The 24360-nt window shown below is 58.6% G+C and overlaps 1 protein-coding gene across 1 annotated transcript in view; it reads right to left on the bottom strand.

The window, feature by feature from the left end:
• Positions 1–2331: 2331 nt before the first annotated feature.
• STK35 (serine/threonine kinase 35) overlaps positions 2332–24360 on the bottom strand; it is a 35714-nt gene continuing 13685 nt past the window's right edge. Inside the window, exons 3-4 of the mRNA XM_055130476.1 lie at positions 22946–23696; positions 2332–2465 (exon numbers count right to left, since the gene is read on the bottom strand). Coding sequence (XP_054986451.1) covers positions 22984–23696 — 713 coding nt within the window. The 3' untranslated portion in view covers positions 2332–2465; positions 22946–22983. The remainder of the gene's footprint in view (positions 2466–22945; positions 23697–24360) is intronic.

Below are 24360 nucleotides of genomic sequence, written 5' to 3'. Positions count from 1 at the left end.
CGCGGGGTGACAGGGAGCCAGAGGCCCCTCTGCCTGCCTTCCCCCGGGCATCCCTGGCTGGGCCGCGCAGGAGGCAGGTGCCGGGGGCTGCCTGGCTCCTCCCAGCGGGGGCCGTCTCTCCAGCTGTAAACAGGGTATTTCTACAGTAAACTTGGAACACGCTCCCTCAGAGGCAGCCGTGGGGGGTGGGAGGGCCACCACCTGGCCCGGAGACCAGGATCCCCCTCTGCAGCCACACCGCCTGGGGTGGGGGTGGGGGGGGGAGTGAGGCCCAGGTCTGCGGCCTGACCTTCGTCGGGTGTCCTCCAGGAGAGGTAAGGGGTGGGGGACCTGGCAGCTACTAAGAGGCAGGGACCCCTCCCTCCCTCCGTGGTGTCCCCCCCCCAAGTCTGTATCCTCAGCGGATAAGCTGGAAGCAAGCTTGGAGGGGAGGGGGGCAAGTGTGCCATTGCCCTCGGGAGGGCGGGGCCCCCTCCCCTGCCTGAGTGGGCCTGAGGTGCGAGGGGCGTGTGCGTCTGGGGGCCTGGCCGGGGAGGCCGCGGGTAAGGCACTGAGACCTGCTGGTTCCTCACTGCCGCAGGGAAGCGGAAGGGCTGGGGCCCTCCCTCCCTCCGAGGGGCCGGGAAGAACCGCAGTTCTGTTGAGGTCTGGAAACTCCTAGAACTCGGGACCGACCTGTGCACACGCGTGGTGGTACAGGGGGGCGCTGGACTCGGAGCTACTAGCAGGCCCCAGAGCCCCGGGGGCAGGGAGAGGCAATGAGAGGCCGTGGAGGGCGCTGCCAGGATAGGGCAGCACCTGAGGGGAAGGGGGGGCGCTGCTGAGCCCGCCAGGTAAGGGGGCAAGGGTGGTGGCCGCCACCCCCCAAAACCCACGGATGTCCCGTGACGTAGGAGGGGTCCCCTAATGGCAAACATAAAGCCAAGGGGGCGAGGGGCAGCTCCAGGACCCCTGGGAGCGCAGCGCAGTGCTCGGGACGGAGAAAGATGGGCAGAAGGCCAACACTGGCACGCGGGGCCTCACGGGGACGCCAGCGCAGGGGGCAGGCGGGGCCACCACTAGCCCCTGGCGCATACACGGCACGAGGGGTGCCTGCCCGCCCACTCCGCGCCAAGTCTGAGGGACTGCCCGCTTGGGAGCCCCCCACGTGGGTGTCGAGAAGGCAACATCGCCGAGAGAAACAATACCAGAAATAAATACACAAAACAGAATCCTGTGCCCTGCCTCCGAAACCTCTTCCTACTTCTTCCTACGGATGTGACAGTCCTTTAGGGCTGCCACAGGGTGACAGGGACCACACGGGACGGGGGTCCGGGCTCAGGAGCCCCACAGGAGGGAGAACGCAAGCCGTGCCGCTCGGGCAGGCAGAGTGGGGGAGGGGCGGGTCTTGCCCCCCCAGCACCTCCCTGTCGCCTCCACGGGCAGTGGTGACACACAAGGTCCCAGGACTGAGGGAGGGATGGCGCTTGATGTCGGCCACCACACGGCCCCTCCATGATGACGGGAGTGACCCTGTTCCTGTGGCAACGGTCACCACGGGAGCACCTCCTGGGGCCCTGGACGCCTGGCAGGTCCATCTGGGAAGATGGCTGAGGAGGACTGGGGGTGGGGGAGAGGTGACAGTGTGGCCCTCTCATGGGTGATGGGGCCCCTCGGGAGAGCCATCAGCTGCATCCTGGGCAGAGGTTGGACACGAAGGTTTTCCTGGGGGGCCCGTGGGAGGAGGTCACTGAACAGAAAGGGCAGTGTGAGCCGGCCACCTCTGCCGGCCACCCCGTGGCGCTGGGGGAGGGGGGCAGGAGAGAGGACTGCCTCCGTTCTGGAGCGCTCGGGCCACGCCCCGCCTTCTTCTTTCAGGTGCGTCTTTGCCTCTGGTCACCTCTGAGGCCCAAGGGCTGGCCGGGAGCAGCCCGCGAGTCCAGCAGCTCCTGCTTCTCGGCAGAAGGTGGCCCAGGTCTCCGTAGCTCTCCGAGGCCCACCCCCACCCTACAGTCCAGGAGAAGCCCCCGGGCGCTCCAAGGCGTGGCCGGCCCCGTCCGGGGAGGTGTCGGGGGAGGCGGAGGGCTGCTCGCAGAACCGAGACGGGTACGGACAGACGGGGACACAAAAGGACATGAACAAAATAGCCCCCTGGCCCCTCATAAAAATGGAAAATGAAATTTATACACAGGCTTTGTCCATAGGGAATCTCTTCTGAGAAACTGGAGCCTGTCCGCAGCTCGGCTTCCTGCTCTTGGTGTCGGAGTCATGTAAATGGGGGGTGGGGGGAGGCAGGGGGGAGGCAAGAAAAACACAGGAACATGTTTAGAATTAAGCAAAACTAAAGGAGTGGGGGAAGCCAAACGGAAGCTTCACATTGCTGGAGCCCCGGGGGCCGGGAGGTCGCCATCCGGCCACGCCGCCACCTGCACCCTCTGCCATCTTCTGCGTGAGACTCGAGGAGATTGTGGGTCCCAAGGATCGGCCTGCAAGACAAAGGCAGACGGGTGGACATGGGTCAGTGGGCTCCATACCCCGCTGGCAGCCAGCACCCAGCCCAGCACTCAGCAAGCTCTGCTGTGTCCAACAACACAGACACACACAGACACACTACTGCCCCTGCTGGAGGCACACACCTCCCTCTCAGATGAGGGGACACACACACACCACACACACTACTGAGCCCTGCTGGAGGCACAAGTCTCCCTCTCAGATGAGGACACCCCCCCTCCACACACACTACTGCCCCCTGCTGGAGGCACACACCTCCCTCTCAGATGAGGACACCAAACCCAGCTACAAATCCAATCACCTGTCCCAAATCCTTCGGACCCCCCTCCATCCTGAGCTGTGGGCTCCCCCTGGACTATCCCGGGCTCACATGGCCCGAGAAACTCTGCTCGAGACAATCCCCAGTGCTGGGCACAAATCCCCCTGCCGGCCCCTCCTGCCTTCCCTGGGCTCCCTCTGCTGCCCTCTGCCCCCGGACCTGCTGCATCGACCCGGGACACCGCTGACTCGCTCCTGAGCACTTACCTGGTTTCAGAGACAAGAACGGCCAGGCGCGCCTCAGAACCCGGCCGAGCTGGGCTGTGTGCCCCTCGGCCATGCTGCAGACGCTGCAGAGGCGAAGAGGAAGACTCTGGGGGCGTGGCCCCGGGGTCCTGGTCGCACCTACGTGTCCTCTGCTCCTCGGTCTCATCACCTGAACCTAGCGCCACAGGCAACTCGAGGGAACACACGTGACTCTCCGAGCTGGGCCCCGCCTGACTACCAGCCACAACACGGCAAAGGCCTGGACGCCAGCCAGTCCTCTGCCCCCCTGTAGGCGCGCGGTCTGAGGGTGCCCCGAGTTCAGCTGCTCTCGGGCGATGGGCCAGCCTGGGTGGGGAGGGAGCACAGCCCACCCGAGGCCAGGTGGGCCCGGCTCTCGGGGGTCCGACACTCTCTCAAGTGAGGGACAGGCCAGGAGCCGTGCTGGGGAGCCTGTGGGCAGGCTGCGGGTGGGGCAGGATCAGACGACTCACGCCCAGGAGAGGCGAGTGTCCCAGCTCCTGGAAGGTGTGCGCATGCGTGTGTGCCTGCACGCGTGTAGGTGTGTGCACTTCCTGAGCTTCTGCTAAGTTCAGACCCGCAGACCCCATAATTCCTCTTCTGGAAAGCTGGCTTAGCCGATAATCCTAAATATGCAAAGGGCTTTATGAATAAAGATGGTCACTGAAGTGTTATTTAAATGAGGAGCAAGCAACTCCCAAATCCAAAAATAAGAGACTTTAAGCGAACACTCTATCTGCTTGTTGATACACTGTAGGGGGGAACGAGAGAGAGCGGCAGCTTTTGAAGCACCGGGTGGGAGACCCACTTCCGGGTGAAGAGGTTAAGGGGACTGTGGAGTCCGGGCCCCCACAGAGAAACAAGAACCCCAAGGAGAGGACGCCCTGGCAGGAAGCGCCACCGTCAGTGCCGCCAGGGCACTGTCCCTGTCCCTCTCTGCCCTGCTCTGCCTCGTGAATGCCCATCCCACCAGCTTTGATCTGCAGCGAGCCACAGAGCCAAGTGGACCCTGGCTCCCATGAGACCCCCGCTGGCCCCAGGGGGCTGAACGGATGGACGGGACCAGGGTTCTGAGGCCACTCGCGCGTCCTCTGCTGCCGCTGTGCCTGTTTCTGCCTTGGTGCGCAGGGCTGGCTTACTACCGGCGTTGCTCTCAGGACCGCCTCTGGCACTGCTCAGGGCACCCATACACGGGGTGCTGGGGATCAAACCCGGGTCAGCTGTGTGCAAGGCAAGCGCCCTGCCTGCTGTACTGCCACTCTGGCCCCCTCCCCGCCTTCTTAGTGCCCAGGTCCAGCCACCCTCTCTGATTCTCCGAAGTCTGCTCACCTAGTCGGCACTCGGTGGGGCCCCGGGGAGCCCCGTGAGAGCAGGGCAGGGGGGCGAGGGGAAGGGGCAGTGCTGAGGTCCCTCCCAGCGCACAGATGCACGCGTGCACCGCTCCTGCTCCTGACACGCAAGCCTTCCCGAGAGATGAGCGCTCACGTGGGGGGCTTACATCCCCCCAGTCCCTTTCTTGTGGACAACCACCCAGAAGGGGACCCGGGGCCGGGGGGTGGGGGGGTCTTGCCACCAGAACATCTGGCAGCAACGCTCAAGGGTTTCTGAACATGCAACGGCCAGAAATGAATCCGGAGCCGGCCACGCCATGCCCCCGAGGTGTCTGCAGCGCTCGCCCGGGCACCGTGCCCAGGGCCAAGGGCCACCAGGGAAGTGAGCAGAGTTCCAGCAAGCCCCGCAGCATCGGGTCTGTCACCGCGAGGCCCCCACAATGCTGAGGAGGATGGGGCTGGGGGCACAGAGGAAAGGAGTGTGGTAGGGCTGAGGGCGAGAAGGAGCCGCAGCCCCTCGACCTCTGGACCAAAGAACCATGATCCCTGACTACCGGCCTTCCAACTTGGTGTCAGAATGTGATTTCTGCGACAAAGTGACTTTGAATGTGAACAGGCAGCCCCTTACATGACCTTCCTCGACCAGTGAGGTAACCACGCTGTAAGTGGTCATTTTCCCCCTGGCACGCGGCCTTGGGTCCAAATCCCCAGCTCTCTGATATGCATCAGGCTGGCAATCACAGGATTTAAACAAATAAAAGTCCCGACTACGGTCTTTTCTTTGTCTCTGGTCTGGGGGGTTGTGGGTCATACCCGGCAGCGTCTGGGTGATCACGGGGTGCCAGGGATCGAAGCCAGGTCCCGCCACACCACGCGTGCAAACGCAGCCCTTTGCATGATCTCCCCGGGCCAGTGAGGTGACCACACTGTTCGTGGCTGTCCTCCCCCTGGCGGGCAGCCCTGGGTCTGAATCCAGGCCCTACCACTCACTGTTCCTCCTGATCTGAGCCCTCCCACCCCGACTGGAGAACGGATGCGTGGGGAGAGGCCCTGGGGAGAGCCACCGTGAGGAGGGTTCGCGCGCAGGAAGGACCCGCCCCAGCACCCGGCACAGCCGACTGGCTCGTTACTTGTCTTACGGGTCCACTTTGGTTCTGAGAGTCGAGCCTGTCCTGAGAACTGTAGAATCAAAGCTTACATGCGAGAGCCTCTGCCCCGTGGTGGCCCGGAGGTGCTGGTGGAGGGCGGCTCTCCACTGACCTGCACTTCCCTCTGCCCCGTGGTGGCCCGGAGGTGCTGGTGGAGGGCGGCTCTCCACTGGCCTGCCCCTCGGCTGGCCAGGACCAGATCACCCTCAGGACGGCCTGACGGCGAGATCCCCGAGAACGACCAGGCGTGGCGCCCTAAAGGAGATGGCAAGGGGACCCCAAGAAGCCTGCAACGGGCTCAGGCCGGCCTCCAGACGGGGGACGCTGCCTCCCAAATGGCCCCGAGACTGGCATCTCTGGTGCTGCCCAACACTCTCATCACCCAAAGGAAAGGGGCCCCACCCATGGGGCACAACCCCGGGGCTCATGCTCCAGCACCTGCCACCTGCTGGGGCCACGCCCCACTTCCACACACATTTGTCCAGGGACAGGGACGCAGAGGAATCTCGGAGGTCACTTCGCAAGGCACAACCCGGGTTACGCGTAGCGGGGAGCCAAGAACGCCCCTTGCCCTAAGTGCCAAGAGGCCCTGCAGTGGGGGCCGGCTGCTGCGATGACCGCGCAAGGCGCCTGCTGAGATGCGGGTGGCATGGCCTCCTTCCCACGACAAGCCCAGCAGGTCCCAGGCGGTCACTGCGGGGTGACGAGGGGCAGGTCTCTCCTTAGGAGGATTAGCTCTAACTGACTCACCCGCCAGCTGTCAGCCTGCCAGCCCTCGGGGGTCACGGCCCTGGCACTCCTGTCCACTCCTGTCCACTCCCATCAGTGACATGGCCTGGGGCCAGTGGGGTCGCTGCCACAGCAGTGCCGGGGGGCAAAGCTGGGGGCACCGTGTGGTGGTGCCACTCTTGGGTGTCAAAAGGGTGGGGGGGGCAGAGACATGGGGGCCTCACTGGCGTCTGGGGATGCAGAAGGGGCCTGGACCCCCGGGATCACGGCCCACAGGGACCTCCTTGTCCCTCATCGTGATCCAGAAAGTCAGGAGCCCCGAGCAAGGAGGCCACACTCTGGCAAAGGCTGGAGCAGGCTCTGTGCGTGCAGAGAAACGGGGCTCAGAGGAATGGCATTGGAGGGGGGAGGGCGTTCGCCTTGCACTTGGCCAGCCCAGTTCAATCCCCAGCATCTCCCAGGTCCTCCCTAAGCTGTCAAGAGTGATCCCTGAGCACAGAGCCAGGAATAAGCCGTGAACCTTGCGGGGCTGCCCCCAGAAACAAGAGAAAAACAAAAAGAAACGGTGCTGTTGAGGCCTCAGGGGAGGACGGTCAGAGATGTGGGGCCCGGCTCTGCTCAGCACCAGTCTTCTCGGTTTAGAAACGGGCCGGCGGTCACTCTGCTGGGCGTGGGGGCTAGGGGCAGGTACAGAAGGACTGCAGAGGCACCTACTAAGCTGTGAGGGCAGCTGGCCCAGCACCCAGGCACCCCACCCCATTGCTAGGACGGTGCTCACTGAGCTGGCGTGGAAGGCCCACACCCTAAGCCACCGGCCAAGGTGCCCTCTGACCTGCCCATACCCCAGACTAGCCACCTCCCTCAGGCCGGGAGAGGGGAGCCAGGGCGGGATAGGGCTGCCCCACCGGCTGGGGGAGGGGGAGCAGGCAGAGCAGCGCAGCCAACAGGGCGCTTCAGAACTGTAGGGGCTGAGTCGAGGCCAGTCTGGCTGCAGAGCACACCGGTCACTACTGCCCAGGACGGCGGGACGGGGAGACTCAAGTTTGGCTCACCCCTTGGACCTCCACCCAGATCCTGGTTCTGGAGGAGCCGGAGACCCTACAGTCCCTCTGGAAGACCACAATGCACCCCACAACTCGCCTTAGCTGACCAGTGACATCCGGTGGGGGGCAGGGGGCCGGGGCCGGGGCTGGGGGAAGCAGGGTGGCTCCATGCAGGACCCTCTCGCCCTCCAGAGGCACATCACCTCCCTAGGAGGCTGCCCTCGTCCTCTCGAGGTGACTGCACCAGGTCGTGACCAAACAAAGGCCACTCCCAGTGGCCACGGGGTAGGTGACACTAATGTGAAATGCAGGAAGATGCCCCAGTTCTCAGTTCTCTTTTTTTCTGGGGGGTGAGGGGTGAGGGGGGTGTCACATCTGGCAATGCTCAGGAATCACTTCTGGGCTGGACCATATAGGGTGCTGGAGACTGAGCCTGAGTGAGCTCGTGTGCAAGAGAAGCGCCCTGCATGTTCCCTCTCTCTCCTCTCTGGCAGCAGCAAGGTGGAAAGGTCCCTTTTCCCCACGGCTTTTTTCTCTGCTTTTGGGCCACATCCAGTGGTGCTCAGACATCACTCCTGGTGGGGCTTGGGGGACCATCTGAGATGCCAGGGATTGGACCTGGGTTGTCTGTGCAAGGCTGATGCCCTTCCCACTACACTATCACTCTGCTGCCATCCCCACGTCCCTCCAAGCTGACCCGCCGAGTCCTTTCTGTGTCTGCCATCCAGCGCCCGAGAAGCAATAGGCTCCAAGCGACACGTCAGAACCCGGTCCATGGCCCCCAGACCCCACTGAGGACACAAACTGGCAGGCCCGAAGGTCAGCAGGGCACAGCCAATAGCAGAGAGGGAATGAGCAGGCATGGAGACAGGACGGGGCTGAGGTCGGCCTGGTGGTGGCAGGGACCACACTGTCTCTGCTGCCGTGCCCAGGAGGGGCTTGTGTCTGCGGATCTGGGGGCTGCCCATGCGCTGGTTGTTGTGCTCTGCCAGGTTAGGGATCTCCATGGTGACACACACCACAGGCGAGCATGTGGAAGCCCCGACTCCAATCCCTCAGCATCGCAGGAGTGTGGCTTTGGTGGCCCCCAAGAGACCGCAGGCCCCCGCTGGCCCAAACACTGGTGGGTGTGACCCTGACTCAATAAAGACTGAGGTTTTGTCTTTTTTTTTTTTTTTTGGCTTTTTGGGTCACACCAGGCGATGCTCAGGGGTTACTCCTGGCTCTGCACTCAGGAATTAACTCCTGGCAGTGCTCAGGGGACCTTACGGGATTCTGGGAATCGAACCCAGGACAGCCACGTGGAAGGCAAACGCCCTACCCGCTGTGCTATTGCTCCAGGCCCAAAGACTGAGGTCTGAAGGTCTCTGGTGACCAGTAATAAGCAGGATGGCCCCTGGCATCACCCCCTCGTCTCAACCAGCAGTTCCGGGGCCTGGGACACCAGGGGCCCAGTCAGCTGAAGGCACTGGGGTCGGTTTCCTGAGCACCACAGCTGGTAAACTGATACTGAGCGAAAACACGCACCAGACCAACTAGGTGGGGACTTTTGGTTTTGAGAAACAACTCTGGTAATTGGCAGCAGGCTACAGGGATACCCCAACTAATTCCCACCTCCAACTTGCTAAGTACGGGGCTGAAACGAGAGCTGCCAGTGGCCCCAATTGGTCCCCGATGGGAGCGAGGCTCAGCTGCAGTAGGTGCCGTGATAAGCGGGTGGGCCCTGGGAGCGCGGGGCTCGGGGGAGGCCCTCGGCGGCGGCTGGGGAGAGGCCGTGCTTCCACGCGGCACAGACACCCTGCGGCTCAGGCAGGCGAGAGTCCAACTGGGTCAAGCGCAAGGTGGCTGGGTGCGGGGTGAGCACACGGGCTCCGGTTACTACGGCAAGTGGCGCCAGGCCCAGCCCGCAGAGGGAACCGACTCAGGGCTGCGGGGCCGACTCTCCCAGGGAAGGAAGGGCACTGCAGAGCCTCGGCGAGAAGTGGAGTGAAAACAGATGATTAATCTGGGAGGATCAGGCAGAAACAAACAGGCCCCACGCAGCCGCCGTTCGCCCTTCGCTGCTGCGTGCTGCTGACTGCGCCAGCCTCGACTGCCTGGGCTTTGTCGGCACCAGGGTCCCAGGAGTAACACGAGCACAGGGAAGGGAGTGGGGGCCCTCGAGAGGGAGAGCAGAGGCTCAGGGTCGGGAGCACAGTCTCCCCAGGTGTCCTGGTCACCCCTTCGTGCTTCCTGTGCTCGGGAAGGTGCCCATGAGCACGGGGGACCGTCCCCAGCCTCCACGTCATCTGAGGTCTGTCCCGGGTATCCCGTGTGCAGGACGGCCACTGGAAGACAGGCAGAGGACAGCAGGGCCCCCGAGCTCCAGGCCTGGGCTGGCATCTGCTCACCCCGCGCCGTGGCAGTGTCGGGCACCAGGCTGCCCACAAGGGAGGAGTCAAGGGAGGGAGAGGACGAATGCGTCTTTGTGCGCAGACGTCCTGGGGGGGGTGGTCACGGGGCTGGGAGGTGGCTCAAGGGTCAGGGCCATGTGCCCTGCACGTGCAACATGCTGAGTTCCAGCACTGCCTGTCCAGCCCCAGCGGCCCTGGGCATTGCCCCCGGCACCTCTGGGTGGGAGCAGCAGCATGGAACCAGGTCTGGACACAGGCCCTGTCGTCAGGTGTGGCCCTGACCTGGGATCACGGGGCGGCTCCCGGCCCTCCAGCAGGACTCCAGGATGCACACCGCCTTGTTCCTGCCACCCAGAAACAAACAGTGATAGCTAGGGGACCAGCAACGCTGAAAATTTTCAGCAGCCATTTGCTAAATGCTTGTCCCGAACCAAAAAAAAAGAAAGAAAAAGAAGAGAGAAAGGGAAGATCTAGACTAGTTTCTCCAAGAGTGGCTGTAAGCACAGCCAGCCTCCATCCTCTGCGCTCTAAGCCCTCCCAGGGGGCCGAGGGACGCCCCTCAGTCCCGTCCCCACTAGCCTCCTGTGGGCACGTGCAGGAGGCAACTGGGGCCAGAAGCCTTCCGGCCCTGCCCCCTCCGGCCCCCTGCCATCTCTTCCTTAACCCCAAAATAGAAACCGTTCCCCAATTTACAAATTAAAGTGGCTCTCGAAATCAGTTTTGCAGCGAGCAATCATGGTCCTGATATTACGTAAGTACAGAAAAAAGAAACGGAGCGCGAGACGCGTGTGCCCGCAGCTGCGCCCACCCCTGGCAGGGCCCCGCAAAGGTTCCCTAGCGCCAAAACGCAGGCGTCAACAGCCACCACGACAAAGCACTGTGCTCTCGGCTGGGGGAGAGCCAGCACCCAGGCAGACGGGCACAGAAGGCCAGCGAGGCTCCTAATGAGAGGCCGCCTGCAGGAGAGGGAGCCTCAGCCCAGGGCAGGGGCACGGGCACCTGCTGTCACCCCCAACTCAACACTCGGCAGCCCCCAGCCACCCCAACAGCCCCTCTGGGAGGGATGGCCCCCTGCCCATCAAGACCCGTAGGTGCGGAGAGCCACAGGACAGCCCCTGGGGCGCCTGCCCTGCATGTGCCCGGGTTTGGTCCCTGGCACCCCATAGGGTTGCCCCGAACCCAACCTGGGCACCTCTGGGTGTGCCCTCCCTGTACAGAAGATACAAACACTAAACAAAAACCATGGATGCCCCCCGCCCCCCCCCCCCAACTATCCTCCTGACCCCGGTTCTGCCCAGGGACCCCTGAGCCAGTGCTCCTTCCCTGCCCTCATCTGCCCCCTTCACGTCTCTCCCAGCCCCCCACAGCCTCCGGCAGGCACTCTGTTCCACCTGCCGGGCCAGTCTCCCCTGCCCAGGGGGCTCCGGGGTGGGGAGTAGTGCCCGGCCACCGAGCCTGCCTGCCTCTGCTCCTACTTGGCACCGCAACAGCAGCTCGAGGGGCCGGAGCACACGCTTCACATGCAGGAGGCATGGGTTCAATCCCCCAGACCACACGGTCCCCCGGGCACTGTGAGGAGTAAACCCTGAGCACTGAAACAGGAGTACCCCCGAAAGCCGTCAGACCTGCCACCCCAAACCCCAAACCCACCTTGTAGTTTCTCATGACCAACTGCAGTTCTACCGCCTCACGCCGGCGCCTGTTCTGCACCCTCTGGCGGGCGCAGGTCTGGGCTCAGGTCTCTTCCCGCCTCGCCCTGTCCCCTGCCCATCTCACGCCCAGCGCTCGTCCACTGCCTGGCAAACGTCTCACCCTAAGTCTCGGGGTCGTTCCTTGGAAAGGAGTTCCCAGGCCCCTCCCCCAGGGCCCATGTCCTCTGCCGTGTTTCATCCACACACCGCGGGACGCTGCAGCTGCCCCGGCAGGCCAGGCCTCACTCCTGATGAGCACCTCCCAGGCGCCCGCGACCTCGACCAAGGCGGAGGGGGCTCGGACAGTGCACGTGCTTGCACCCGCTCTGAGACACTGACTCCGGCTCTCAGCAGCAGGGCCAGGAACGGGGTCCACGGGGCAGGTCTGTGTGTCCCTGCAGTGCCTCCTCAGGCCAGCTCTGCGTTCCCTGCCCAGTTAATCCTCCCTGAAGCCCACCGGTTAAGTGTCGGCCACCTCCTAGCACGGGGTCCTTGAACCGGCTCTGAGCGAGGCCCCGAGTTCAGGAAGTGAGGGATCGTTGGGGGGAGGGGAAACATAGCAGTGCCCAGCAGCTTCCGGTCAGGAGGCGGGGACTGTACCTGCCTGCCCGCCCGCCCTTGGCCTTGGCCTTCCTTCGCACCCTCCTCAGCCTGCCTTCCGCTGCGGGCGACCTCGCCTCTCACCGGATCCCTCACTTCCTGAAAGTCTGTGCCTGCCGCAGTCCCGGGCCGCTCAGTGTTTCACTGAGGCTTGCAAGTCCACTCCCCGGGGCGCGGGCCGCTGACGGAGGAACGCCGCTGCCTTCCTCTCCCTGGAGCAGGCCAGAGCGGGGTCACGCCTCACCCTTCGGAAACAATGCACAGAGAGACGCGCAGGGGAGGGGGGCTGAGAGCGGTCCTTCAGGCACCTGACTGACTTGGGGGGGGCGAGGGGTGGGGCTTCCCTAGCAGTGTCCCAGGGGAGCACTCCGTGTTAACTCAGGAGGGCCGGTCGGTTCCGTGCTCAGACGCCCCTTGCTCAGTGGTGCGGGATGGCACCTGGGTTCGGGCCCCTGTGAGGCATAAGCCCCTCACACTCCCCTGAGCTATCTCGCTGGCCCAAGCACCCTGGTGTCCTGGATGCGAATGACTCGCATTCAGAGCCCGAGCCAGGTTTTGGATCAAGCAGGCCCCAGCCAGGCTCCTGGAGCACCAGCACCTGTGCGCTGCCCGGTGGACACCCCTGGGGGTGATGGGGGCTGCGCCTGCGCTCTGTCCAACTGGACTGACCATCTCCTGCAGCAGCGGCAGCCTCGTCCTGGGAGGAAGCCCTTGCTCCTGCCCCCCAGCTCTGGGCCAGGCCAGAATCTCAACACAGAAGCTCCTATCGTGAGCCCCTTCGGTCCTTCCACTGAGAGAGTCTGCGTCAGCGGGAACTGGGACAGGGCTGGGACCCAGGCTTGTGCCAGGCCCTGGGTGGCCCGCCCTGAGATCTGGGTGCAGTCTGGCTGTGGGGAACATCTGGATTCCGATTAAGTTCCTGGGCCTGAAGTCCTGGAGACTCCAGTCACTTTGGGGGGGAAAATTAAAAAAAAAAAAAAAGCCAGCCTTGGGGCTAGAGCCATAGTACAGTGGGGAGGGCGCTGGCCCTGCACGCAGCCGATCCGAGTTCGATCCTGGCATCCCACAGGCTCCGTGGCCACTGCCAGGAGTAACTCCGGAGTGCAGAGCCAGGAGTAACCCCTGAGCATCGCCGGGTGTGACCAAAAAGCCAAAAAAATAACCCAGCCAGCCTGCTGTTTGTCTGGGGTGGGGCAGCATCCTCGGCACTCCTGCTGCCCCGTGCAAACCACGGCTCGACCCAACACACCCAAGCACACCATCTGGTTACTAACAACAAGTCAGCTTTCGCCACGACTTCCAGTGCTCTTTAGGTCTGGGGCGGGGCGGGGCTGGCCAGGGGCACTGCCAAGATCGGAGAGCATGACACTGGGAACCCAGGCCACCGCTCTGCCCGGGTCTGGCGCTCTCCGGGAGGACATGTCCCAGACATGTCTGCTCGGGGTGACGGGGAGACAAAAGGGTGGCACGTAATGGTGTTCCTTCCCCCGGAGGACGGAGGCAAGAGAATTGTGCGTCAGCGGGCACCCATCACCTCTGACTTTTGCACTGGAGCAGATACTCAACAAAGGCCAGCACCCACCATGAGACAACGAGCACCCCCCCAACACACACACACACACACACCACAACCTGAAGGGTTCTGAAGGGTTCCTTCCCCTGCTGCCTCCAAAGCTACGGTGTTTCTCCTCCCTCAACCCCCCAGCGCAGGCTCAGCCCATTCCTTCAGTCGGTCCCTAGACATCACTTTCTTTTACAAAGAAACAAAATACAGAATTCTGACCTGTGTGCAGCGCAGCCCTGAGTTATAGCTTTCCCCTGGCACCTCTAACTGAAAGTGAAATTCCTTTCGAGTGGGGAGATCCATTGCAGTGTTTTACGGTATTGATTTATTTTAAACTTGGCTGGCAGCTTTAAGGCCTGCCCTGCCTCTGAATCCCAGCCTCGCTGGAGGGCTCCATCCCCGCTGCTTTGTCAGCCCCCACCCTGGGGGACTCCCTCTTGGAATGAGAAGCGGGGCTGTCCTCCGTGTTCAGGAGGGTGGGTGGGCCCCTGCACCCAGAGGGGAACCTCACTTCACACACACACCCGGGCACAAGCCCACAGCATCCTTACTGGGGAGGGTGGGGGGCCTGGGTGAGCTCCACGGGGGAGGAGCACAGGCACTCGAGCATGCGACCCCTCCCTGAAGAGGCCCCGCGTGGTCACCAGGGGCGGAGGCCAGGGAGAAAGCCAGCCACCTTCCTTCTCACTCTGGGCCTCACGCGTGCCCAGAGCCAGGTCAGAGTCACCTGCCACAGGCTCATGACAGGGGACCGATGGGGAGAAAGACAAGGATGCCTGGGTCACATCAGGGCCCGTCTTTGCAGGGGTGTCAGACCTGTTCTACAGCTCGCACCCCCTGCTTGCAGTGAGGTCTCTCTCTGGCTCCCCTTGGTGGCGTAAGATTTGGGGTCTCCCACTCGCCTTTGGGGCACTCCGACCTACCCTTGCTTGGGTCTTCTGCCCAGCCCTGCCTTCCCTGCTGCCTGGCGCTGTGTCAGCGCTGTGTCAGCCTTAGAGGCTGGCTGAGCTGACGGGGCTAAGAACAGTGTCAGAACACGGGCACCCACCCCTATTCCTACTGGGGACCCCTCTGTGCACCTCAAAACAGAAAACTATCCCAATGGGCTTTTAAAGGGGGCTGAAGCACCTTAACAGGGTAATTAAGTGCTTGTTTTGCAGTGATGCCACCCACCACCGGGCCTCCTAAGCACCCCCAGGAGTGAGCCCTGAACTGAGCGGGGAGGAGGTCCTGAATCTAGCGTGATCCCATTACCTCCAATTACCTCCACGCCCTACCCCCTGCCCCCTCCAAGCCAAAACAAAGAGGCTTTATACAGAGTAAAGGGGGGGGAGGGGCCAGGGAGGAGCTGGAAGCAAGTCTGTGAAGTTGTTTCTGTTGGTGGGAGTGTCTTCGAGGGCCTCACCAAGAGGAAAAGAGAGCTGGAAGGACCCCAGCCAGCAGCACACAGGGATCTGTCCAAGGGGATGTGCTCTGGGCTAGGTAGAGCCCAGGGAGATGGTGGGGTGGCCATGCAGCCGCCCTAGGGGAAGCATGTCCCTCACGGATGCTTTGATGTCCTACAGAGGCTCAAGAGGGAGATTAGCCCCGCACCCCCCGCCCCCGGCCCCATTACGTAACCTAGAGGCAGCTTCCTCTGGCGAGGCTGGCTCCAGCCTCCAGCTGCCAACAGCAGGGCAAAGGCCCCATCTGGGAACCATCTGGCCTTTACCAACCTCAGCCTTTTCCCGTCTGGAGCAAAGCTCCCAGGTAACAACACAGTAGCCAGACAAGGTCAGAGGCCAGCCCTGGACTCCCCTAGGAGTCTCACCGGCCAGACGCTCACCCCCAGCTCCGAGAAGGGTTGTACAAGGTGAGACAGAGCTGGGCTTCCATTCTGCTACTTAGGGGGGGCAGGGGGGCTCCTTGGTGATGCTTGGCCAACCGGGCCCACATCTCAACGGGAGGACCTGAGAATGCAAGACTGCCTGCACCCCTGAGGCCAAGGCTGACCTGGCTGACCCTGGCAGAGCTCCGGGCCTCCAAGGCTGTATCCGCGGTGCATGGGGGACGGGCATATGTGGGACGGGCCATGCGGTGCCGGGAACAGCCACCCTGAACCAGGGTCAGCCACAGTCAAGGCACACGCCTCTCTGCTTATGCTGCTCCCCGGCAACCAGCACTTCTCACACCAGGACTCAAGCAGCGCTGAGGTTCTGGGCCTCCATGGATCCAAGAATCACCGCACATGAAGCGCTTCTGCCAGGAGTAGCGCCCCACTTTTTGCTTTTTTTTGCTTTGGCTTTTTGGGTCACACACAGCAATGCACAGGGGTTACTCCTGGCTCTGCACTCAGGAATTACTCCTGGAGGCTTGGAGGACCATATGGGATGCTGGGAATTGAACCCGGGTCGGCTTCGTCCAAGGCAAACGCCCTCCCTGCTGTGCTATCGCTCCAGCCCCGCACCCCACGTCTTTGAGGCCTCATCCACTTTGGGATAAGTAAGGATGGAAGACAATCCTCCCTGTGCAGTTCAAGGCTCCAGAGACTACACGGAATGTACCGATGGAACACACACAAAAAAGGGGGGCTTCAGCAAGTGACCCCTTCTCCATAGTCTTCTGTGCTTATCTTTCCTTTGGGCACCTGCTGGCTGTTCACCAGAACTCTCATACAGAGGAAACCACCTCTCAGCCTGCTAAATGCCAGGCAGTGCCCACATCCCGCATCTGAGGTGCACTGCGGGCAGGGTAGGAAGACCCAGCATGTTCAGTTACAAAAACACCAGGAACGTCCATTCAAGAGATCGAAATGTCCATTCAGGCGAAATCAGAGGACTGCGGACCGGGGTTCAAATCTAGCTTCTGCGCCTATGACTTTCTATGAAGTCCTATGACCTGCAGGAGTACTTGAAAGAAGTAAACATTAAAATAATGATCAGAGAGCACTCAGCACCCGGCCAATTATTAATCATCATCTCTGGCATATCGCCCTCCTGCAGAGCCTGAAACACTTCCCCCCCCACCCTCAGGTCTCTCTCCCCCACAGTCTAGCCCGCACCCCCACCGGGAGGACAGTCTCCTGTGCTTCAGGGTTAGCTCCCGGGCAGAGAGGAGGGCCCGGAGGCCTAATCTAACTCAGTCTGGGTTCCCAGATTCTCACCTAACACCCCTGTTTAATTTACCCTTCAGGGACTATTTTGAAGGCTGTTTAAAACAAACCACATTCATTATGCACCACCACCCTCCTCCCCCCCGTTTTCCAGTTTTCCGTATCATTTCTCATTACCCGGACAATGTGATATGCGCTAGGTGTAATCCCCACTAAAAAAGCAATGATGTGGACAGGCACCTCCTGCATCGGTGTGCAAGCATGACACCGACTGTCAGGCGAGGTAATAAAAGTTTCGATTCCCCCAAGACTGTTTAGGACCCACCAAGCTGTTTGGGGACCCCCACCCTCACCCCAAGACTAACCTCATAAAACTGCCAATCTCATAAAACAAACACTGAAGCACAGTCCAAAGGCTGACGTGCATCACCCAGGATGGGTAGCCCAAAGCCACTTCTTTGCACTCTAGGCCAGGGATATATATATTTATATATATATTTATACACATCGCTTATTACTTCAATAAGAAATCTGATCCTGCAGCCACCCAGATAACATAGGAAGCAAAGAATATTTTCCATGACCCTTCCGGTCACACCAACATCTGATTTCCCTCAACAGGCCTGAGCTGCCCTCGCCAAATAAGTATCATTCAAAGGACCTGGCTCCGAAAGGCCCTAGTAACCAGCGTTTGTGTATTCGCAGCAAACCTGGCTGCGAATGCAGATGCCCTCATCCCACAACACCCGCCCCAGCAGCAGTGGGCGGTGGCGCTGGAACATCAGCTTGGCCAGCGTCCTGCTCTGGGTACGGCTGTGGCTGGCGAGTGGGAACCATTAGGAATTACTAAACATCTGAAAGCAACAACCAAGGGCGAGATGGGTCGCAGAGTTGAGTAATCTTTAAACAGGAACACTTTGGACAGAGTTGCCTTGAATAGCTTTTGGTGTTTTTTTTGCTTTTTGTTTTTAAAAAGTCATTGGGTAATCCTAAGAAGGAAGACACTAAGATCCACTCTTTTGAGGGGGGAGAGAAACAAGACAATACTTGTCTCTGGGAAAAGTGTTTAGTATCTTACTAAAAGAACGGCATTTAGGCAGAGCACGACTTCAGAGCCTCTTGTGATGCTCCCAAAAACCTCAGTAAGACACACAATCTACTTCACTGTCTACTTCGAGGGTTAAGAATGTCGTAAAGGAGAAATAAGGTGCTTGAAGTCACACAGCAAGTAACAGAAATGGAACTCAGTTCCAGAGTCAGGACTTTTAAAAACTTTTTGTGTTAGCATCCCCTATATGCCCCCAATTAAAACATAGGCAAAATAAATAACTGAAATAAATGAGGGCACTGCCAGAACCACTTCCGAATCCTTACATAGTTGATTTGGGTTACTTTGTGGTAACTGCATGTTCGGAGACCATTTATGCCTCCCGGTTGTCCGTGAACCCCAACTTTGGTTCTGTGAGGCCAGACAGGACTTCACTTCCACCCGGAAGAAGCTGGGCATTAAGCAGCACTCTTTTCATAGGAATCCCACATTCCCAATCCAAAGCACATGGAATGGAAATTCTATACATGAAAATTCACTGTGGAAAATTTGGAAACCAGTCCTGGAGAGAGAGCACAGTCCAGAGAGGCACTTGCCTTGCCCATGGCAGATCCTGGTTTGCTTCCCCGCACAACCTATGGTTCCCCAAGCACTGCCAGGAATGATCCCCAGAGAGCTCAGGAGTAAGCCCTGAGCATCACCAGGGTGGTGCCCCAACAAGAAAAATTTGGAAACCATTTAGCCTCAAATTAAAGGCTCCTGATAGCTGCAATGTTAACATTTTCATGGCTCCTACACAGCTTGACAACAGGTCTACTATAAAATTAGCTAGGAATCAGATTTTGCCCCTTATTGGGTCCCCAAAGCTTTCTCTGCCTATCTATCTGTCTATCTATCTATCTATCTATCTATCTATCTATCTATCTATCTATCTATCTATCTTTAAAGCAAAATAAATAAAGAGCCCAGAGCCTTCTAATCACGGTTCTATCCCCAGATTCTCGGCTAAAAGGAATCTCTTTCCGTCTCAGCCTCACAGATTACCCTACAGCTTAGCACAGCGGCGACCCTCTCAAAACATCAGATGAGACAGAGTACAGCAGGCACTTCCCACCTCCCCCCCTTCCCTCTGGGCAGCCCGAGGCTCCAGAGACTAAGCACAATGTGCTCCTGGGCCAGAAGAATCAAACAGGTCCCTTCACTCGGGACCCTGAGGAATTCCCTTTCCTGTCTCCAATTATATCCCCCATCCTCAGCTCCACTCCCCCTCACAGTAACCTTCCTCGGGAAGTCTATGAAAAGTCACTGGTTTTTTTTTCCCCCCTTGGTTTTGAAAGTATTTTCCACCAATGGCAAAAGGATTTACTATACCTTATTCTAAAAAATTTAAAACACTCCTCACTTTTAATTCCTAATACTCCCAAATCCATGGGAACAGCCCCCGAATCAAACCTCCCATAGGCCTTCATTTCAAGAGTGGCAAATCCTTCAAACCAAACAAGCCCCTGCATGATCTATCATCAGCCCATGCAGTGCCACCAGAACTGAACAGTGGCGACTTCTCACCTGTTCTAATCCACTGATCCACTGGTGCAGTCTTGGTCCTCATGTAATTCAACCTCCTGGCACACACGCGCCATGGTTGACCCCTGTTGCTTCCTACTTCTAGGACAGCCTGAAGATTAGAGTCATTTTTTAAAATGTTCTCTATATCCTTTTATCTTTATTTTTGCTTTTTTTTTTGGGGGGGCACCACCAACTGTGAAACCTGGGTCACTGACTATCTCTCCAGACCCACTTTTTGTTTCCTGGGCCACACCCAGCAGTAATGAGAGGCTGCCAAGGTCCAGGCTAGTGCCGAGAGACCATCTACAGGGCCAGGGACTGAAGAGGGGCTGACCACGAGCCAGGCACACAACTTAACCCCAGACACTGCCGACCCCATATTTCCTCTGCACTTTAATCTCTGTAAATCGCTCCCTTGAAATTGCCTCCCTGGACTGCCTACTCCTAGGGGAGGGGGCATCTCACTTTCAGGTGACTGGACTGACCTTTCTCTTGCCACACTGACCCCTCCCCTTGAAGTTCCCGACTTACTTGGTGGCAACTGGATATCCCTACAAAGGCTCCCAAGGTCAAAAAGCCTTCAGTCATCTTTTTTTCTTTTCTCTCGTACCTTTTCTTGTATGTAACAAGCCTTTTTATTGGCTGACTCGAACATTCCCCCACTGGATTCCTGGCAAAAAGGAATCTCTTTCCGTCTCAGCCCTCACAGATTACCCTACAGCGCAGGCACAGGGGCGACCCTTTCGAAACATCAGATGAGACAGAAAACACAGACTGGTACCCCACGTTCCTCACAGTAAAGGCCTGAATCCTTACCAGGGCAGCCCTGGTCTCTCTGGCCAACTCCCAGTCCGTCACTCTCCAAACTGGTCCCTTCTTCCCCAAATCCTCACCATTGACCCCCTGGACTCTTTCCAATCCTCGCCCAGAGGAAGGCCCTCTTGGGAAGGCACGATGCTCCCGTCCCAGCTGTCTGGTCTTCCTGCAGCTCTGGCCTTTGCCTACAGAGCACCGTCTGCAACATCAACTATGGATCGAGTGTGTCCAATGCAACACAAGCTCCACAGTCACCAGCACTGCAGTTCTGCTCACCATCTTCTGCACCTTAAGCCATCCTGGGCAAACGGTTTGCCGTTTACTAGGAAGGACATGTGAGGAATGAGCATCTCCATCTGTGAAGCTTAGTGGGAGGTGGGGGAAGGGTCTGGACCCAACAGTTCCTCCCGACTCAAACCAGACTAGGAATTCCTTTATACTACTGTTTTGAAGTTTTTGACTATTCACAAAAGTCTGCGTCCAGATCCACGAATGTTAAATGCCCAGCTAGGACCGAGCAAGGAAGGTGATGGTGAAGGGAATGCCAAGTGACTTACACGTTAGCGGTCAGGGAAACAGCACAACTCTATTCCTATTCCTATCTCAAGATCACCTGCCTCGCTGACCCAAAAGAATCACTCCTTTTTACCTAAAGCCTTGTCAGTGAAAGAGCACACAGCCCAGGTATGGAAGTCCAAAACGGGAGCCTTGATCTCAATTAGTTGTGACAACTCCATAATCCTAACCCAAATTCAGGTCCTTTTCCCAATGACAACCTCCTTCCCAACCTAGGGCAAATTTGAATTCTAAGAGGTTTTTCTTTCACAAGTGAAAAAGATGAGCAAGAATTGGGAAGCGACAGCATGAAATACAATTAAAACATTGTCTAGCCAACCCTGCTAGGGGGTCCAACATGACACTACTCCAAATTGAGTTTTAGGGACTGATGTTCTCTAACTTGTAAGGAGGAAGGATACACTGGTCTGACACCTCAAAGAAACTGAAATGTTTGCAGAATGAAGAATTGTTAAGAGTCCGTGACTCACTCCAGATATGACTTCAATGAGAACATTACAGCTGTAACCAGGTTCAACCAAATATTTACCAGCTCTACTTAGAAATCTGCTGCTGAGGGAGAGGGAGGGGCTGAGGACCCGCCGAGCTGAGAGGCCTGTGCCTGGGGGGGGGGGGGGTGTCTACAGGCTTCTCCCTGGTGGCCACTGGCGTCCTCCTCCTCCCTCACCTCCAAATCCACCACCTTCAACTCAAGCCTCAAGTTCTGCAAACCCAGCCGGCCAGGCAACTCATCACCTTATCTTGAGACCACATCAAAATATCTGGGTGGCTTATACCCAGCTTCCCTACGGACACCAAGCAGAAAGGGAGGGGACGGAAAGTGGGCCATGCCCTCGCCCTGGGAGGCTGGATCAATGACTTCGCTCTTTGCCGGTTTGAAAGGGGAAGCAAAACGGCATGTCCAAGAACACCAAGCACAGACGGTGGCCTCGGGTTCTTTTCTCTTCCCACAGAGCAAACCCAGGGGGTTTCTGCTTAGGAAATCATCGATGCCACTGGTCTCCCGGTATCCAATTCAACTTACACATGCCACAGCTATTTTGGGGGGGCTGGGCCACACCCGACAGCTCAGGAGACCGTATGAGATGCCGGGGATCAGACTGGGGCTGGCCACACGTGAGGCACTTGCCTTCCCACCAGTGATCTCTCTGGCCCATACGGGCTACCATTCTTAAGGCTGCTCTACTTGGGGGACAGCTGGCTCCTAGATGCCGAACCCGAAGTCATCTTCAGGGTCCCGTTTCTCTAATTTCTGGATCCTTCCCTCGCTCACAGCCAGACTCTGATCAGACTGATCTACTGCGGCTGTTATTCCTGGTACACATTTTTGGCTTTTCTACCTCAGCTCTGTGCACTCTCTGATTACCACATGTCCACATTCTTCATGGACCCAAACTTGGTGGGATCTCTCAACTGGTCTGAGGGGCCTGGGGGGCCCCAGGCTTGAGGTTCTCTCCAGAGGGCTAGTTATTCGACCTGGGACGCACCCTCTTGGTCCGAAATCTCTACTCCTGCCTCTGGGAAGCATCCCCTCTATGCTTCATTTCTCTTAATACCTCTCTCATCATAAGGAAATAGGATACAAGCTCTTAGCTCGTGTCCCAATCTCAGCTGTAGAATGAGAATGGGGCAGGTTCCGGCTTCCCGTTACCCCAGCACCTACCACGGTGCCCCACAAACAAAGAGATACACTAAATTTGGCAAGTCCCATGTAAATATAACCCCTCATGAATGACTGTGTACAGGACTTAAAGGGAGGTCCCTCTGGCATGTAAGGGAGGACAGTAACAGTCCCAGTACACACAAAGATACAGACATGGACACCATAACGGGATGAATGGCAACCTCCAGCTATACTTCCAACGGGGAACTGCTCAATTAATGAGTGCAAGGGGCAGGAAATAAAGATTAAGTTTAGTCTGACCTAAACCATACAGAAATGGACGTGAGTGGAGGAATATGAAGGATAGTATTTGCTCTCTGGGGATGGGAGGGAATAGGAAATAAATAGGTGTCTGTACTTTAGTATTTTCTGAAATTAAGCATTTATTAAACGAGAAAATGTGTTTCTTAAAACCCTGAGACTCAGCTCACACACACTCAGACTTCTCTAGCCTTCCCAACTCAAATAGTCACACACATCTCCTTATCGAGAGGATGTGTGTCCTCCTGGGGGGGGTGGGAGGCCTTGTGATGACCATCTCTCGGCTGCCTCCAGCCCTACATCCCCCCCACACCTCCGTGATGCCTACTCCAGGGCCCAGGAGGCAGAATCCAGTCCAGGAAGTGTTCATGCAGAACAAAAAGTTCACTCACCTAGTTTAAAAAACACCCAAGATGCTTTGCCCTGAATTTTAAGCAGCACATGTGACCTGGTCCATTCTGGTTTCAAGTTCAAAGGCATCAGGCCGGTCCTGTGGGTTAGCAGCTAACATATCTTTCAAGAGCTGCTTGATCCCCTCAGACATGGAAGTCCTGCGTTTCTGGGGGATGTGCAACTCCATCTTTGGGTTTTCTAGCAGCGCCTCACCAACAGGGACGATCTCGGTCCCCTGTTTAATATAGGTCCCCAGGAGCTCCTTCTTGGTCTCAGAGTCAATGAAAGTGATTCTTTCTATCATTGCCCAGATGATAATGCCCAGGGCAAAGATGTCAGCCTTGGCCGTGTAGTGTCCCTCCCAGACTTCGGGGGCCATGTAGAAGTCTGAGCCGCAGGCTGAGGACAGCCAGTATTTATTCACATTCACATTTTTGTTGTCTTGATTGCCCTCCTTGCCTCGGGGGGCCAAGCCAGCACAGACCTTGCTTAGGCCAAAGTCTGCCACCTTGAGGATGGGGGTGCCAGAGCGCTCTGTGATGAGGATGTTGTCTGGCTTTAGGTCCCTGTGCACGATCTGGTTTTTGTGTAGGAAGGCAATGGCGCTCGTGAGTTGGAGCATGAAGCTTTTGTTAGTGGCTGGGTCCGGACTCCGGGACAGGACGTACTGATTCAGGTCTCCACCTTCACAGAACTCCATGACAAACCAGAGATAGCAGGGCTCCTCAGCATAACCCAGGATCCTTTCTCCTGAATCAAAGGAAGACCGGAGAGAGCTTGAGTGAGATGGACACATTCACACCGCCTGCGACTACAGGAAAGCAGCAAGTTAAAGGGCGGCAGGTGCCAAGTGCTCCCATCCGAGAGGAACAGGGCAGCTGGCACCCCGCCGACTCCCACGAGGAGGCCCACCTTGACCCTCAGGGCAGAGTCGCCTCAGACCAGCCAAGATGGGGCAGGTGTGACACAGGGACCGATGCACAGCGCCTAGGCCGGGGGGTTCCGTGTACCTGGAGAATGACTGGCTCAAGCGGGTGAACGGCCGGGAGGCCACGTGGCTCACCCCTCCGAGTCCCTACTGCTGCTCTGAGTGGCCACGTGGCACTAGCAGCACCAAATTACACGGTACCCCACTGGCACCTGCCGGTCCGTGGAGAAACGGCCCTGCCTATGAAAGCAGCCACGGCTCACAGACCTAATCCACCTGACCACAGTGCCACCGGTTTTCACTGCTCTGTACCCAAATAAGCAGCCTGCGGCCCGACCCCTTGCCCCCCAGGGCTGCTGCTGAAACAGGGCACGGCATGGAGAGGGCACACAAATGTCAAGGTGACAAGCTCTTCCTCCCTGGCCTGCCTGCTTCCGTTCAGGGTACGCTGTGGGCCCAGCACAGGTCTGGCGCCAGCGAGGTGCA

The sequence above is a fragment of the Sorex araneus genome, chromosome 3, assembly GCF_027595985.1.
Source record: "Sorex araneus isolate mSorAra2 chromosome 3, mSorAra2.pri, whole genome shotgun sequence".
NCBI lineage: Eukaryota > Metazoa > Chordata > Mammalia > Eulipotyphla > Soricidae > Sorex > Sorex araneus.
Note: the sequence above shows the minus strand (reverse complement) of the source record. Positions and strands in the feature narration are given on the sequence as shown.